Below are 12,391 nucleotides of genomic sequence, written 5' to 3'. Positions count from 1 at the left end.
TACACAAGGCAACTCTTTTAATTTATGCAATTCACACTTTCATAATAAGATAAAAAAATGAAGCACTGGAATGTAATGCACAAGTATAAAATCAGTGCAGATGGTCTCACACTTGATTTGTGCAGGGTGTAGCAAGTAGGGAAAGCAAGGAAAGGGTCAAGAGGACAGGGAGTAAGAAATCCAGTTATTTCAATCTAGTGTGGAAGACAACATGAACCACAATGGGTGGGATCCAATTGCATCCTTTTGCCCGTGGGAAGAGTTTTTCATCCAGCAGCAGCCTTTGCAAATGGATGAGGACAGATTATTTTTGCTCATTCTGCACCTCCCCCTCCCACCGGCAGCATCTCCCATGCTATTCTTGAGGGACCCACACCATCTAGAGCAGGAAAGGGATGCATTATCATCTGCCTCTGCTGTTTGCAGTGACATCTAATGGATAATTGGATTTCACCCAGAGACTGCAGGTTGACAGTTTTTTTTCATACATACACATATTTGTATATATATATATATGTGCCAATCATTCTTTAAACAAAAGTTGGCACTAGTTCTAGAGAGCTTTTTGGTACAGCTACTAGTTACCTGTTAAAGAAACTCAGAGTGAGGAGAGAGATGTAATCTACAGGAACACTGGTTGCTTCAAAGGAGAAAGGGCAGTTAGATCTCCACCAGAGCTGTTTCCCCCCCACCCTTAACACCACATAGTCTTCCAACAGAGCTACAAATCCAAGACCTTTGTGTCAAACACAGTCCTGGGGATCTCCGATGCCTGAAATAAGTTGTTCCAAACAATATCTGGCCCCTAACTGGCTTCCATTCTCGTTCCCTCTCGACTCACAAAATTGTTTCCAAATATAACTGCTGAAATCCCTATGGATGAGGCATCCTTAAAAACTAATGTCTTACAGTCCGTAATCCAGCCTTTAGTGGTAGACCATTATTCTTCATCACACTGAGACAATGACTATCTTCATCCATGCTCAGGTTAGAGGCAGGCCGGGGAGAGAGATATGTAGACCTTTAACCATCCTCTAGCTAGCCTATAGATAGACCATGAGCATATGGAGCTCGTATGTCATTATGGTGGTGGTTGCAGGTGGAGACTAGCTAGGAGTGACATGAACATGTTGACCTATTAGATGGACGGACAGACAGCTGATCAAGTGCAATGGCAGGCAGTCCAGTTCAAATCAATGGCAACCCTGGAACAAGAAAGGCCAACTTCTCAAATGGAAGCTCTCCCTTGAGCCTTGAAGTGACCGATGAATCTACAGGATCCAGATAGACAAATGTTGAAGGGAGGCGTTTAGTCATGCTGGAGACCAAGGCAGTTCTGACCAGGTTGGGACAACGTATTTGCCAAGAAAGGTCTAATTCTGCCCTGCATCGGCTGTATAACGAGGACCAGGTTTATATGAGGTTTCTTAAATCCCGAATTGGCAGTGTTTACGTTACAGATCGTCCTTCTGCTATGAACTTCAGCAAGACACGTCTCCAACAGTTCTATTGCAAGCTCTTTGGAGTATTAAAGGCTTCTTCTTTGTCATACTTTTACAATTGCTGTCAGGAAGGTGATGAGAAATGCCACATTGCCGCTAATGTAGATGAACAGCACTGTCTTTTTAAATGTGTGCCCCTGTAAAGAGAGAAAGGGAAACACTGGGAATGCAACCATTTGTGAAAATGCTGAGTCAGTTCAGAAAAAAGGCATGTGTCTACCAGTCTAGCCTTCTCCAGCATGGTGCCCTGGCAAAAATAAAGAGTAGAGAGGATATACGGCAAGTATGTGAAAACCATAGCTGTCAACGTTTTCCTTTTTTTAAGGGAAATTCCTTTATTGCGAATAGGATTCCTCACAAGAAAAGGAAAAAGTTGACATCTATGGTGAAAACTCTGGCCCATCAGATGCCAATTGTGGTTCGAGGACCCGATCCCTGCTTGGTGAAATGAAGACACGTAATATAAGGTTAATGGGCAAGAAAAGGCCACAACTTTATTGATTACAGCAAGTGAAAAGGTATTGGCTTAGGCATTGGATCACGACAATTGACTCCACCCACTTGAAGAGGGGTGAGCCTAAAAAGGGGGATTACATCCAACTATAAGCTCTCCCCTGATGTCACCAAGGGTCGTGCCATGGCCCCTCGCCACACAGGCATCGGACAGGATCCACGACCGCCGGATTCCTTTAACGGAATACCCAAAATTGAAGGCGTAGGCGATGGCCACACCTAGCCCTTCCACACACCACAAACACATTCCAGTGCCTAACCTACCCACCAATACCAAGAAAGTTGTGACGATTGCTACAAGGTAGGCAAAAAAAACCACAAGGCCTAATGCCAAATGGAAAAATTCCTACCAGGCCCCCTGGACAACCTGGGCGACCAACCTAAGATCCATAGCAAGGCCAAGAGAAAAAACCAAAACCCTGAGCTCTAAGGGAGTGGAGGGTGGGTGACTCACGACGGGAAGGTGGAAAATGAGGCCGCATGGCTGGCGCAGCAGCAAGTTGAGCTGCAAACCCGCCCCCTCCAAGCCACCTGATTGGGGGCTTACCTGTGGGCAAGGTGCGCCAGCCAGGTGAGTGGGAGGAGCAGGGGGCAACACCCCCTGCATGAGGCAGACATCGGGTCCCGCCCACAACCCCTCCCCTCTTTGCAAGAGGAGAGGCTCTTCCATCAGCCCTAGCCAGCAAAGCCAATGGTCAGGAGTAGGGGTAGACAACATTTCCAGTTGTCTCAGATTCTCATTTTTCCACTCTAAAATTGTCCCCATTTGGCACCAATTTGATTTTTTTTTATTAAAAAAAAACCTCATGAAAATTTATCAAAATCTTAGTATGACTTTCTCCTAATAAACACATTTTTATATGAAGGTTTGACTAACTTACACATTTTTGCAAGCAATTTCCCTTAATATCGTGCCTTTTTCTTTGTTATTTCACTAACATATTCATTTTTACACACACCTTCCCCCAGTCTATGTATTCCTGTAAAACATTGTTTGGTTGGGGAACTACATCACAAACTTTGGATAAGTGTGAATTTCGAAGGATAACTGCGTTTTGGTTCACACACTGCTTCAGAAAGTGTGAATTGGACAGATCCGGCTTTAAATGTGAACTGGGTTTAATTTCCCCTTCATTCCTAAATCAGGAATAATGAGAATTGTGGTCTGACAACATCTGAAGGGCCACAGGTTAGGAAAGGCTGATCTGGAATGTACCACTACAGGATACAAATGGGGGGGGGGGCAACATTCCAAATGCTTCCCCATTGAAAGAGAAAATCTCTGCACATGATACATCAAGGAGATGGGAAGGAAGCTTGTCCACAAGGCTAGCCAACCTATTGCATTAGCTTGCTTTTTGCTTAAAAGCACATGGGAGCATTCAAATGAGCTAGCCTTACACCCTGAAAGTAGTATAGTTCTTAGTAGGCAGCTCCATGCTCAGACAAAATATATATGCATATATTTATCCTCTCGCATTCTGTGCTTACCTGTGCCTCTGCCGTTGTAATAGACTGCAGAATCTGTATCCTGTCATCTTCCAACACTTGAACTGCAAAATAAAAGTTTCACAGTTAATTTTTATTTAGCCTGAAGCCATCAAAGCAATGTAGAAGATAAAAATATATAATCCCCCAAAATGCAAATTCTGAAATTAAAACTGTGCCTACAGATCTAGATCAGAGCAACACTCTACCCTTTAGGTTTCTGGTCATTTACCAGATTATCTTAAAAGACACCAGACACAATCCAGTGGACACAATAGATCTTTAAGCAGCCCTGCTTTAGATTGTGCCTGTTGAGCTTCATCCACCAGCTCAAAATAAAGGGGGTGTCGCTCGTTCATTTGAGATGAAGACACTGTTTGAAATGAGCATATTCTGACGGAGAAGTGGGAATGCTGTCCTTCACATAGTTCCATTCTGGAACACACTTTACTTATTCTAGTTTAAGACACCAGCTGTAGAGTGTGGAAGCTTTGACACTCCATTGGCCATGCTGGCTGCGATTGATGGGAGTTGGGGGGCTGGAAGGCCACAAGCTGGGAAAGGCTGTCCAATGGAAGATACAAGAGGGCAGAGGAGAGAAGTGTGGACAGAGATTTCCATTTGGTCCCAGGAGAACAGAGCTCAAATGCCTGCTTATCCATAGGCTTTCCTGGTGTCAGAAGCATTTACCATCTCAGCCTCAGAACCTGATCCATAAAGTAAACCAATCAGCAAGTTCTTTGCCCTTCAAACCCATGTCTCTTCAAACTGATAAGCAAAGGAGGTATGTGATGGGCTAGTTTCGATATACATCCCTCCTGCCACTTCTGCCACATTATTGCTCCTGAATAAAAATTATTTTATCAGGTATATCATGTTACATTTCTCCACTCAAATATGTACCTGGGGCTTTCACAGCAATTGTGAAAACTGCAAGGGGGGTGGGGACAGCAGATAAGGATAACGCAAACATGTACCGTATTTTTCACTCTATAAGACGCACTAGACCACAAGACGCACCTAGTTTTTGGAGGAGGAAAACAAGAAAAAAAATATTCTGAATCTCAGCAGAAGCTGCATAGCAATCCCTCTTGCTGTTTTGGCTTCTGGGATAGCTGCACAGCCTGCATTCGCTCCATAAGACGCACACACATTTCCCCTTACTTTTTAGGAGGGGGAAAAGTGAGTCTTATAGAGCAAAAAATATGGTATTTAGACAGTGAAAAGCAATCTCTTTCATGAGCCAGGAGATCTTCCTCTTGTTGCAACTGCACTGTGTTCAGTGCAAGCTAAAGTAGAGATTGGTCATAGTACCTTTGTGAATGAGGCAGTAGCCATGTATCTCCAGGAGAACATCGGTGCCAACATGCCAAGCTACAAATCCCATCATCGTATATGTATCCCATGGATCCGGAAGGTTGAGAGCTGGCAAGTCCATTCCAAGGAATATTACCACCACTAAAGGACAGGGCCAGGTTTACAAAACAGAGAGTAAGCAAAATTAGATCAAGTAATTTCAACCGGCAGTACTCTACTGCAACTTGTTGCTGCAGTATGGTTAGCAACATAATACATGATAAAAGTACAACCCAGAGTCCCACATAATTACAGGCTACCTGCTCACTTGTATAAAGAAATAGATTTCATACCCTCTGTGGTTTCCAATGCATAGACACTAAGGCTTCCTCCAGAACATCAGCATTTTGTAGAAGTCATTCAAGTGACCACTGAATTTTATATTTGTGGATTTAAAGCATTGTGGACCCATAACAACACATTTTTTTTTTTAATGACTCTTTGCAGTTTGGAAATGACAGGGAAATGCACTGACAAATGTCGGATGAACAAATGACTAATGGGAAGATGCAAGCAAATCAGAACAAGTGTCCAATAAACTTTGGACAAGCAAACTGGGACGAATACCCAACAAACAGGCTATTTAGAGGAGCTTTAAGCCTTCAGACACAATGTTTAGCAGTTGTAGTCTATGCACTCCCAGTGATGGTCAGATTGTGGTCACGGAACAACGTGCATTTATTTGATATTGCATGTGAAACCAAAGCAATGTCAAGTACAGTGGTACCTCAGGTTACATACGCTTCAGGTTACAGACTCCGCCAACCCAGAAATAATACCTCGGGTTAAGAACTTTGCTTCAGGATGAAAACAGAAATCGCGCGGTGGCAGCACGGCAGCAGTGGGAGGCCCCATTAGCTAAAGTGGTGCTTCAGGTTAAGAACAGTTTCAGGTTAAGAACGGACGTCCAAAACAAATTAAGTACTTAACCCGAGGTACCACTGTAGTCAGCAGGATGCAAGAGTGAAGTTACCACAAAATGCAAGATCTGCAAGCATTGGGCTGCCACTTGTAGAAAGCCACACAAATTAACTTAAGAAAAGCACAATCAATACCCATTGTTCCTAGCCATCTTACAAAGTCAACATTTTAGATAAGGCTAGAATGAATTATTCACTCACCTGCTAATATTCTAGCAGTTGTGCCCGTGCTCCAGTGTAACCAGTTGAAGATTTCTCTTCTGTTCCCAAAGAAAAAGAAAAAAAAAGTCAGCGCATGATTCCAAACACCATCAGTGCCCGGGATGTGAAAAGAGAAAGAGGATGGTTACATCACCACACATTCATTAGGGTTGCTGTAACTGGAGTTTGCAAGCTTGGTAGTTGCAAATTTCTGGAAGAGGGGGCAGGTCTGGGGTTTCCATACCCATTAACCACAGGATCATTGCCCTTTAAAACTCTTTTTTTTAATAAATATTTTATTAGGTTTTCAAATACAAAGTTAGAAACATAGAAGAACAAGAAAAAGAAGAAAAGAAAAAAAGAAAAAACCAACCATTCAACACATTTTTTATATAACTAACTGGACTTCCTCGCATCTCCCTTACCCTGCATTCTTTATAATAAAAATATCAGCAAATTATTGCCTTGTTTCGTGCCTTATTTTGTACTTTTCAAATACTATACCTCTAAGTTTGACATACTTTTCATCAATTACTTATATCTTAAATTAAACATAGTATTACCTTAGATTTTAACCTTTTCTTACTTAAAATATAATTTCATACTTCCCAACTTTAATTGCTGAAGCTATAGTTTCCAAATCGTGTAAATTTTTAACATTCATACAACTTATATTGTTTTTGTAAATAGTCCTTGAATTTTTTCCAGTCCTCTTCCGTTGTTTCTTCTCCCAGATCTCGAATTCTGCCAGTCATTTCAGCCAGTTCCATGTAGTCCATCAATTGCGTCTGCCACTCTTCCAGTGTGGGCAAATGCCCTTTAAAACTCTTAACCCGGCTGGTAATTCCCTCGCACTCTCATTGGAATATATTTATGTAACTTGAGCATGCAATAATACCTTGGTGCTAGAGGTGGAGGTCTGAAGCCTGCCATAATGGGCTGAAAGATTGCCAGTGCCATCACCGTACAGCCGAGATATGGATGGAAGCCTGCTTGCTGTATAAAAGATGGGCTTGGTTATGAACAACCCTCCAACAATGCTTTTTTGACAAAGACCACACTTCACAGCAGGATATAGTCATTGCATGGATATGCTATGCAAGTTCTTGAATACAGTGATACGTTGGTTCTCAAATGCCTTGGTAATCAGACAGCTTGGAACCCAAATACTGTAAACCCAGAAGTAAGTGTTCTGGTTTGAGAACTTTTTTCAGAAGCCGTAACATTTCAGAATGTTACGCTTCCGATTTGAGTGCCACACTTCCATTTGGAGTGTTATGCTGAGGTCTATCTGTTTTTGCTCTTTATTTTGCATTTTTGTTTTTGCGGCTCTTTCTTTTTGTTTTTGTGACTGTGTGGAACCCAGTTCAGCTACTGATTGTGTTACTGCAGTACATTGTTTATTCCTTTCATGGATCTATGGCCTCGTTGGATAGTAAAACAGATTAATCTGTTTTGCATTACTTTCTATGGGAAAGCACACCTTGGTTTTGGAACGCTTTGGTTTTGGAACAGACTTCCAGAACAGATTAAGTTGAGAACCAAGGTACTGCTGTACTTAAGGGACCGTTTCCCATGCTTAGAAAGCAGACTTGGGGAGAACTCTTTTATTTTATTTTTTAAAAGAATTACCATTATTTACCAAGTATCAGCGGGACGCGGGTGGCGCTGCGGGTAAAAGCCTCAGCGCCTAGGGCTTGCCGATCGAAAGGTCGGCGGTTCGAATCCCCGCGGCGGGGTGCACTCCCGCTGCTCGGTCCCAGCGCCTGCCAACCTAGCAGTTCGAAAGCACCCCTGGGTGCAAGTAGATAAATAGGTACCGCTTACCAGCGGGAAGGTAAACGGCGTTCCGTGTGCTGCGCTGGCTCGCCAGATGCAGCTTTGTCACGCTGGCCACATGACCCGGAAGTGTCTCCGGACAGCGCTGGCCCATGGCCTATAGAGTGAGATGGGCGCACAAACCCCAGAGTCTGTCAAGACTGGCCCGTTCAGGCAGGGGTACCTTTACCTTTACCTTTACCAAGTATCAAATAGAAGCGCACACATGCACAAAAACTTCAGAACAAAGAAAAGGCCCCAAAGCTACAAGGAGATGGCATAATAATTCTCTCATTGTGGAGCAAATTCAGAAGACAATTATGCTATTGTATTAGGCTGCATTCCTAACCTTCTTTGGACCAGGTTTTGGGGAGGGGTGGATGAAGACTGGCGCAGCAATTTACCTCCTTCACACAGACACGCACGCACACACACACACCTTCCACCCCAGCAATGGGGCTGCTAGTATGGTTGTGGCTTCGCTGCTCCATCCTGCCCCACCAATCCCCAGGGCATCGGACTTAAAGCATATTAGACACAATAACAGACAAGTCCCCAGATTTTTGAATCATTAATTGTTTTCCAAAATTATCACATACTGAGCTGGAAGTGTCCATGTACCATCAATCATTAGCTTTCTCCTCTCTCAAGGTAGCCATGAATATTAGCAGACAAGATAATGACTCCCAAACATATATATCCAAGCATCCCAGCCGCCCCAAGACTTCTGGCACTGAATTGTTTGTTTGTTTGTTTGTTTGTTTGTTTGTTTGTTTGTTTGTTTGTTTGTTTCAACCATCACAGCCATATCAACCACCGAAAAAAAGGAACATACATCCTATAAAATACAATGGTACCTCGGGTTACGAACAGTCCTGCTTACGAACTCCACAAACCCAGAAGTAGCTGTCCCGGGTTGCGAATTTTGCCCCGGAATATGAACGCAATCTGCTTCCGGGGCCGCAGGAGGCCTATGTAGGGAATGCACACCTCAGGCTAAGAACACTTCGGGTTAAGAACAGACTTCCGGAACGAATTAAGTTCGTAACCCGAGGTACCACTGTATATACATAGATACAACATTAAAACACAATTTATTTTTCATTCCCAGTTAAATCCTCACTGAACATTCTCCTCAATTTTTGGGCACCGACTGCAAATATCGCAACTTTGTCACAAGTTTGCCAAGACCAGACAGTAAATACAGTGGTACCTCAGGTTACATACACTTCAGGTTACAGACTCCGCTAACCTAGAAATAGTACCTCGGGTTAAGAACTTTGCTTCAGGATGAGAACAGAAATCGTGTTCTGGCGGTGTGGCGGCAGCTGGAGGCCCCATTAGCTAAAGTGGTGCTTCAGGTTAAGAACAGTTTCAGTTTAAGAACGGACCTCCGGAACGAATTAAGTACTTAACCAGAGGTACCACTGTACAGGATTTTTCACTTGGTCATCCACATCAGGTATCTTACATAACAAATCAAGAACAAACTTAGCTCTTGGTTCTGAACTTTGTGACTCTTTTATAGGTAACGGGAAATAACAGTGTCAGAACACGAAATTTTTAACATAGCCACACATGGGGAGTTACACTGTTGAATAAAAGCATCAATAATAATAATAATAATAATAATAATAATAATAATAATAATAATTTATTATTTATACCCCGCCCATCTGGCTGGGTTTCCCCAGCCACTCTGGGCGGCTTCCAAAAGAATATTAAAATACTGTGATACATCAAACATTAAAAGCTTCCCTAAACAGGGCTGCCTTCAGATCAAGCTTATGTAATGTCACTTACATCGCTCCAGCCTCCCCGGTATAAGAATGGAAGAATGAAAGATGCACTTGTAAACAGCACTGTCATCACCATTAGGGCACGATGGACCTATCGATAAAAAGTTAGGTATTTTAAAGAAAATAACTTAGTTCAATAGAAGCCAGAGACTCATTCTTATGCAAAATTCTAGTAACAAGGAACATGGTGGCAGAAAATCAATCTGTTTAGAATAAAGATGGAGCCTATGCTCTTAAGGAATACACAAAAGGATTTGAGGGAAATCTTGCAGAGGGTTGGATTGCAGGACCTTAGAGATCCCTTCCAGTTATTATGATTCCTAGCACATCACTTGAATAGAGACAATGGCCATCTTCTGGCTTTTCCTCCCACCTGAAACCAGATCTCTTCTCCAAACAGCAATGAATTAGGCCAGACAGGCTTGAAGAATCGGGCAATGATCACACCAATGCTAACGGTGGTCATCCATGCAACGAACATTAATGCACCTGAAAAAGGAAGACACAAAAGGTTCTTGCAAAGAACTATAAGTTGCAAAGTAGCCACAATTTAAAAATCAAATCAAACCAAAGTTCACTTTTATGGCTTCAGACATTCAAAGACTGCTTTTCGAGCCATTATGGTTTCTTTCATCCCCAGCCTGAAATATCAGAAGCTGTTCTTACACTGCTTCCTATAAAGATGGTATTATGTACTGAGTTGAATAGGATCCAAAATGCAGCAGTCTGATTGGTCCTAGAACAATAGGACCCAGAATGCAGCAGTCTGATTGGGTGGCTCCTGTGGACCAATCCAGCTCCAGGTGGAAGTGAATCCGCAACCTGATTGGCCTACAGGAGAATCCCGGAATTAGCCAATCACATGGGACCCATTGTGTAAATAATGTATATAAGGCAGACATTCTGGGGGAACTTCCATTCTTCCTCACCACTATGAGCTGAATAAAGAGAATGAAATCTACTCTTGACTCCAAGTATATGGCCCTTGTGGTCTCTTCCAACTCTATGATTCTATGATTCTATGATTCTTCCTCTGAGAAGCTTTCGTGTAGAAAACACAGGGTCTATAAGAGGTCCCATCCAGTGCATTCTGTCGTCCCCCCTAGCATCCCATACAGAACTGCAAGACTTTGAAAGTTCACCTGTTACAGATGCTGCAAGAAGACCCCGCCACCCCAGCTACAAGTCATTGGACCACAGAAGACCTATCCCATCCTTGCACATGAAACAGAGCATTAGCTTGCCATGGATCTTGATGAGAAGTGGGGAGCGGGATCCTCCAATATCCTTTGCCGGTCCTGTAATGTTAAACTTTCCGTCTGTGATCAGAGGCTGCCTGTAGTGTTTGTGGATCATGCCTCCTGTGCAAGAGATGAAGAATAGATGACATGTTAATGGCAACGGAAGGGTGGGGGAAATTATCTGCACCCCGCAAGGAACAGGGACTGCGAGGTAGGTTTGGCTAAGAAGTTAGCAATTGGCTCAAGATCACCCAGTGATCTTTGCAGCAAAGTAAGGATTTGAACCCAAGTTGGTGGACCTGTAAAAGGGTAAAAAGAGTATTGGGAAATAATTTATAATGAATTGAAAAAAATGTTAGAAAGTACTTTTCCAAAAAAAACCCACAACCCAGAGTCCTTTTTGTTGGGGATAATTCAGACGGAAATTCCCAGGTGTCAAAAAAGGCTATTTATGTATGCCACTACTGCACCCTGTGTTTTGTCAGCCCCAAAATGGAAAACGAGCGAGCTCCCATCTAAAGAAGAATGGCAACTCAAACTGATGGAATATGCACAGCTTGCAGATCTAACATATAGAATACGAGAACAAGAAGAACATACATTTAAAGAAGATTGGGAAATGTTTGCTGAATATATGGGGGAAACTGTGTACACTTGAAAACATTGGCAGCATTAAGATAATTTCAGCAGTCAACAAGTCTTGCTGGATATATTAATGGAATACTGAATGGTTTAGTTTATGTAAAATATGCAGGGATTTATGATATGCAGATTGAACCATGGAAAGAGAAGAAGAGAAGTCATTGATATTTTAAGGTTTAATGAATATTTTAAATTGCAAAATAGAAAACTTAATAAAAATTGCACGCACACATACAAATTTGAATCCAAGTCACTCCAGGAGGACTCCATTGCCTAACCACAGTCCATAACCAGTAACGGAATCTTAAGGATTTTTGTCACTTTTCCTTCAGTTCCAAACTTACCTTCACTGACTTCCCCATCTGCCATAAATATATAGTAGTTTGCATCAAGATTAAACCTCCCTTGAAGAGCAGGAAAGTGAATTCTCCTTCTGAAAGAGCACTGAATAAGGCCGTCAGCCAGCCTCCATGACATTTCATCCAAGGCAGGCTGTGGGGAAAATAAATCAATGCCAATTTAACATTTCTGCCTCCAAATTTGAATGACCACAAATGTAGCTTCTTCTTTTTACATGCCTATAGTGCTGTCATCAAAAGCTTACAGGCGACTGGGTTTATCAGAACAAACATTCCTGATCATGGGCGTAGCCAGGATTTTTGTCATGGGGGTGACAGAACCTCAGTTTGCTATGTATTTTTATTGATTGGGGGAGCAGCTGCCCCTTCCTGCCTCCTCCTTGGCTATGGTCCCATGTTCCTGATCCAAACTGGCTGGCTTTTAGGAAGCAACCACAGTGCGTTTGAGACAACCAATGTATTTCTAATGCTAAATTTGGTGTACCTACACAGCGATTTCTCAACATCACCCTACCAATAGCCATGGGGAACACAGGCAATTTTGAAAGCTCA

General features: G+C 42.6%; 1 protein-coding gene across 3 annotated transcripts in view; it reads right to left on the bottom strand.

The window, feature by feature from the left end:
• LOC308586887 (ferric-chelate reductase 1-like) overlaps window positions 1-12,391 on the bottom strand; it is a 40,034-nt gene continuing 27,643 nt past the window's right edge. For all 3 annotated transcript variants that reach the window (XM_081194040.1, XM_081194039.1, XM_081194041.1), the window contains 9 exons: window positions 11,825-11,972; window positions 10,842-10,958; window positions 9,971-10,086; window positions 9,602-9,688; window positions 6,879-6,976; window positions 5,981-6,039; window positions 4,818-4,961; window positions 3,507-3,568; window positions 1-1,639 (listed from right to left, as the gene is read on the bottom strand). In XM_081194040.1, coding sequence (XP_081050166.1) covers window positions 1,547-1,639; window positions 3,507-3,568; window positions 4,818-4,961; window positions 5,981-6,039; window positions 6,879-6,976; window positions 9,602-9,688; window positions 9,971-10,086; window positions 10,842-10,958; window positions 11,825-11,972 — 924 coding nt within the window. In that variant the 3' untranslated portion in view covers window positions 1-1,546. The remainder of the gene's footprint in view (window positions 1,640-3,506; window positions 3,569-4,817; window positions 4,962-5,980; window positions 6,040-6,878; window positions 6,977-9,601; window positions 9,689-9,970; window positions 10,087-10,841; window positions 10,959-11,824; window positions 11,973-12,391) is intronic.

Source organism: Podarcis bocagei (genome assembly GCF_964188305.1).
Source record: "Podarcis bocagei genome assembly, chromosome: 5".
Lineage (NCBI taxonomy): Eukaryota > Metazoa > Chordata > Lepidosauria > Squamata > Lacertidae > Podarcis > Podarcis bocagei.
Note: the sequence above shows the minus strand (reverse complement) of the source record. Positions and strands in the feature narration are given on the sequence as shown.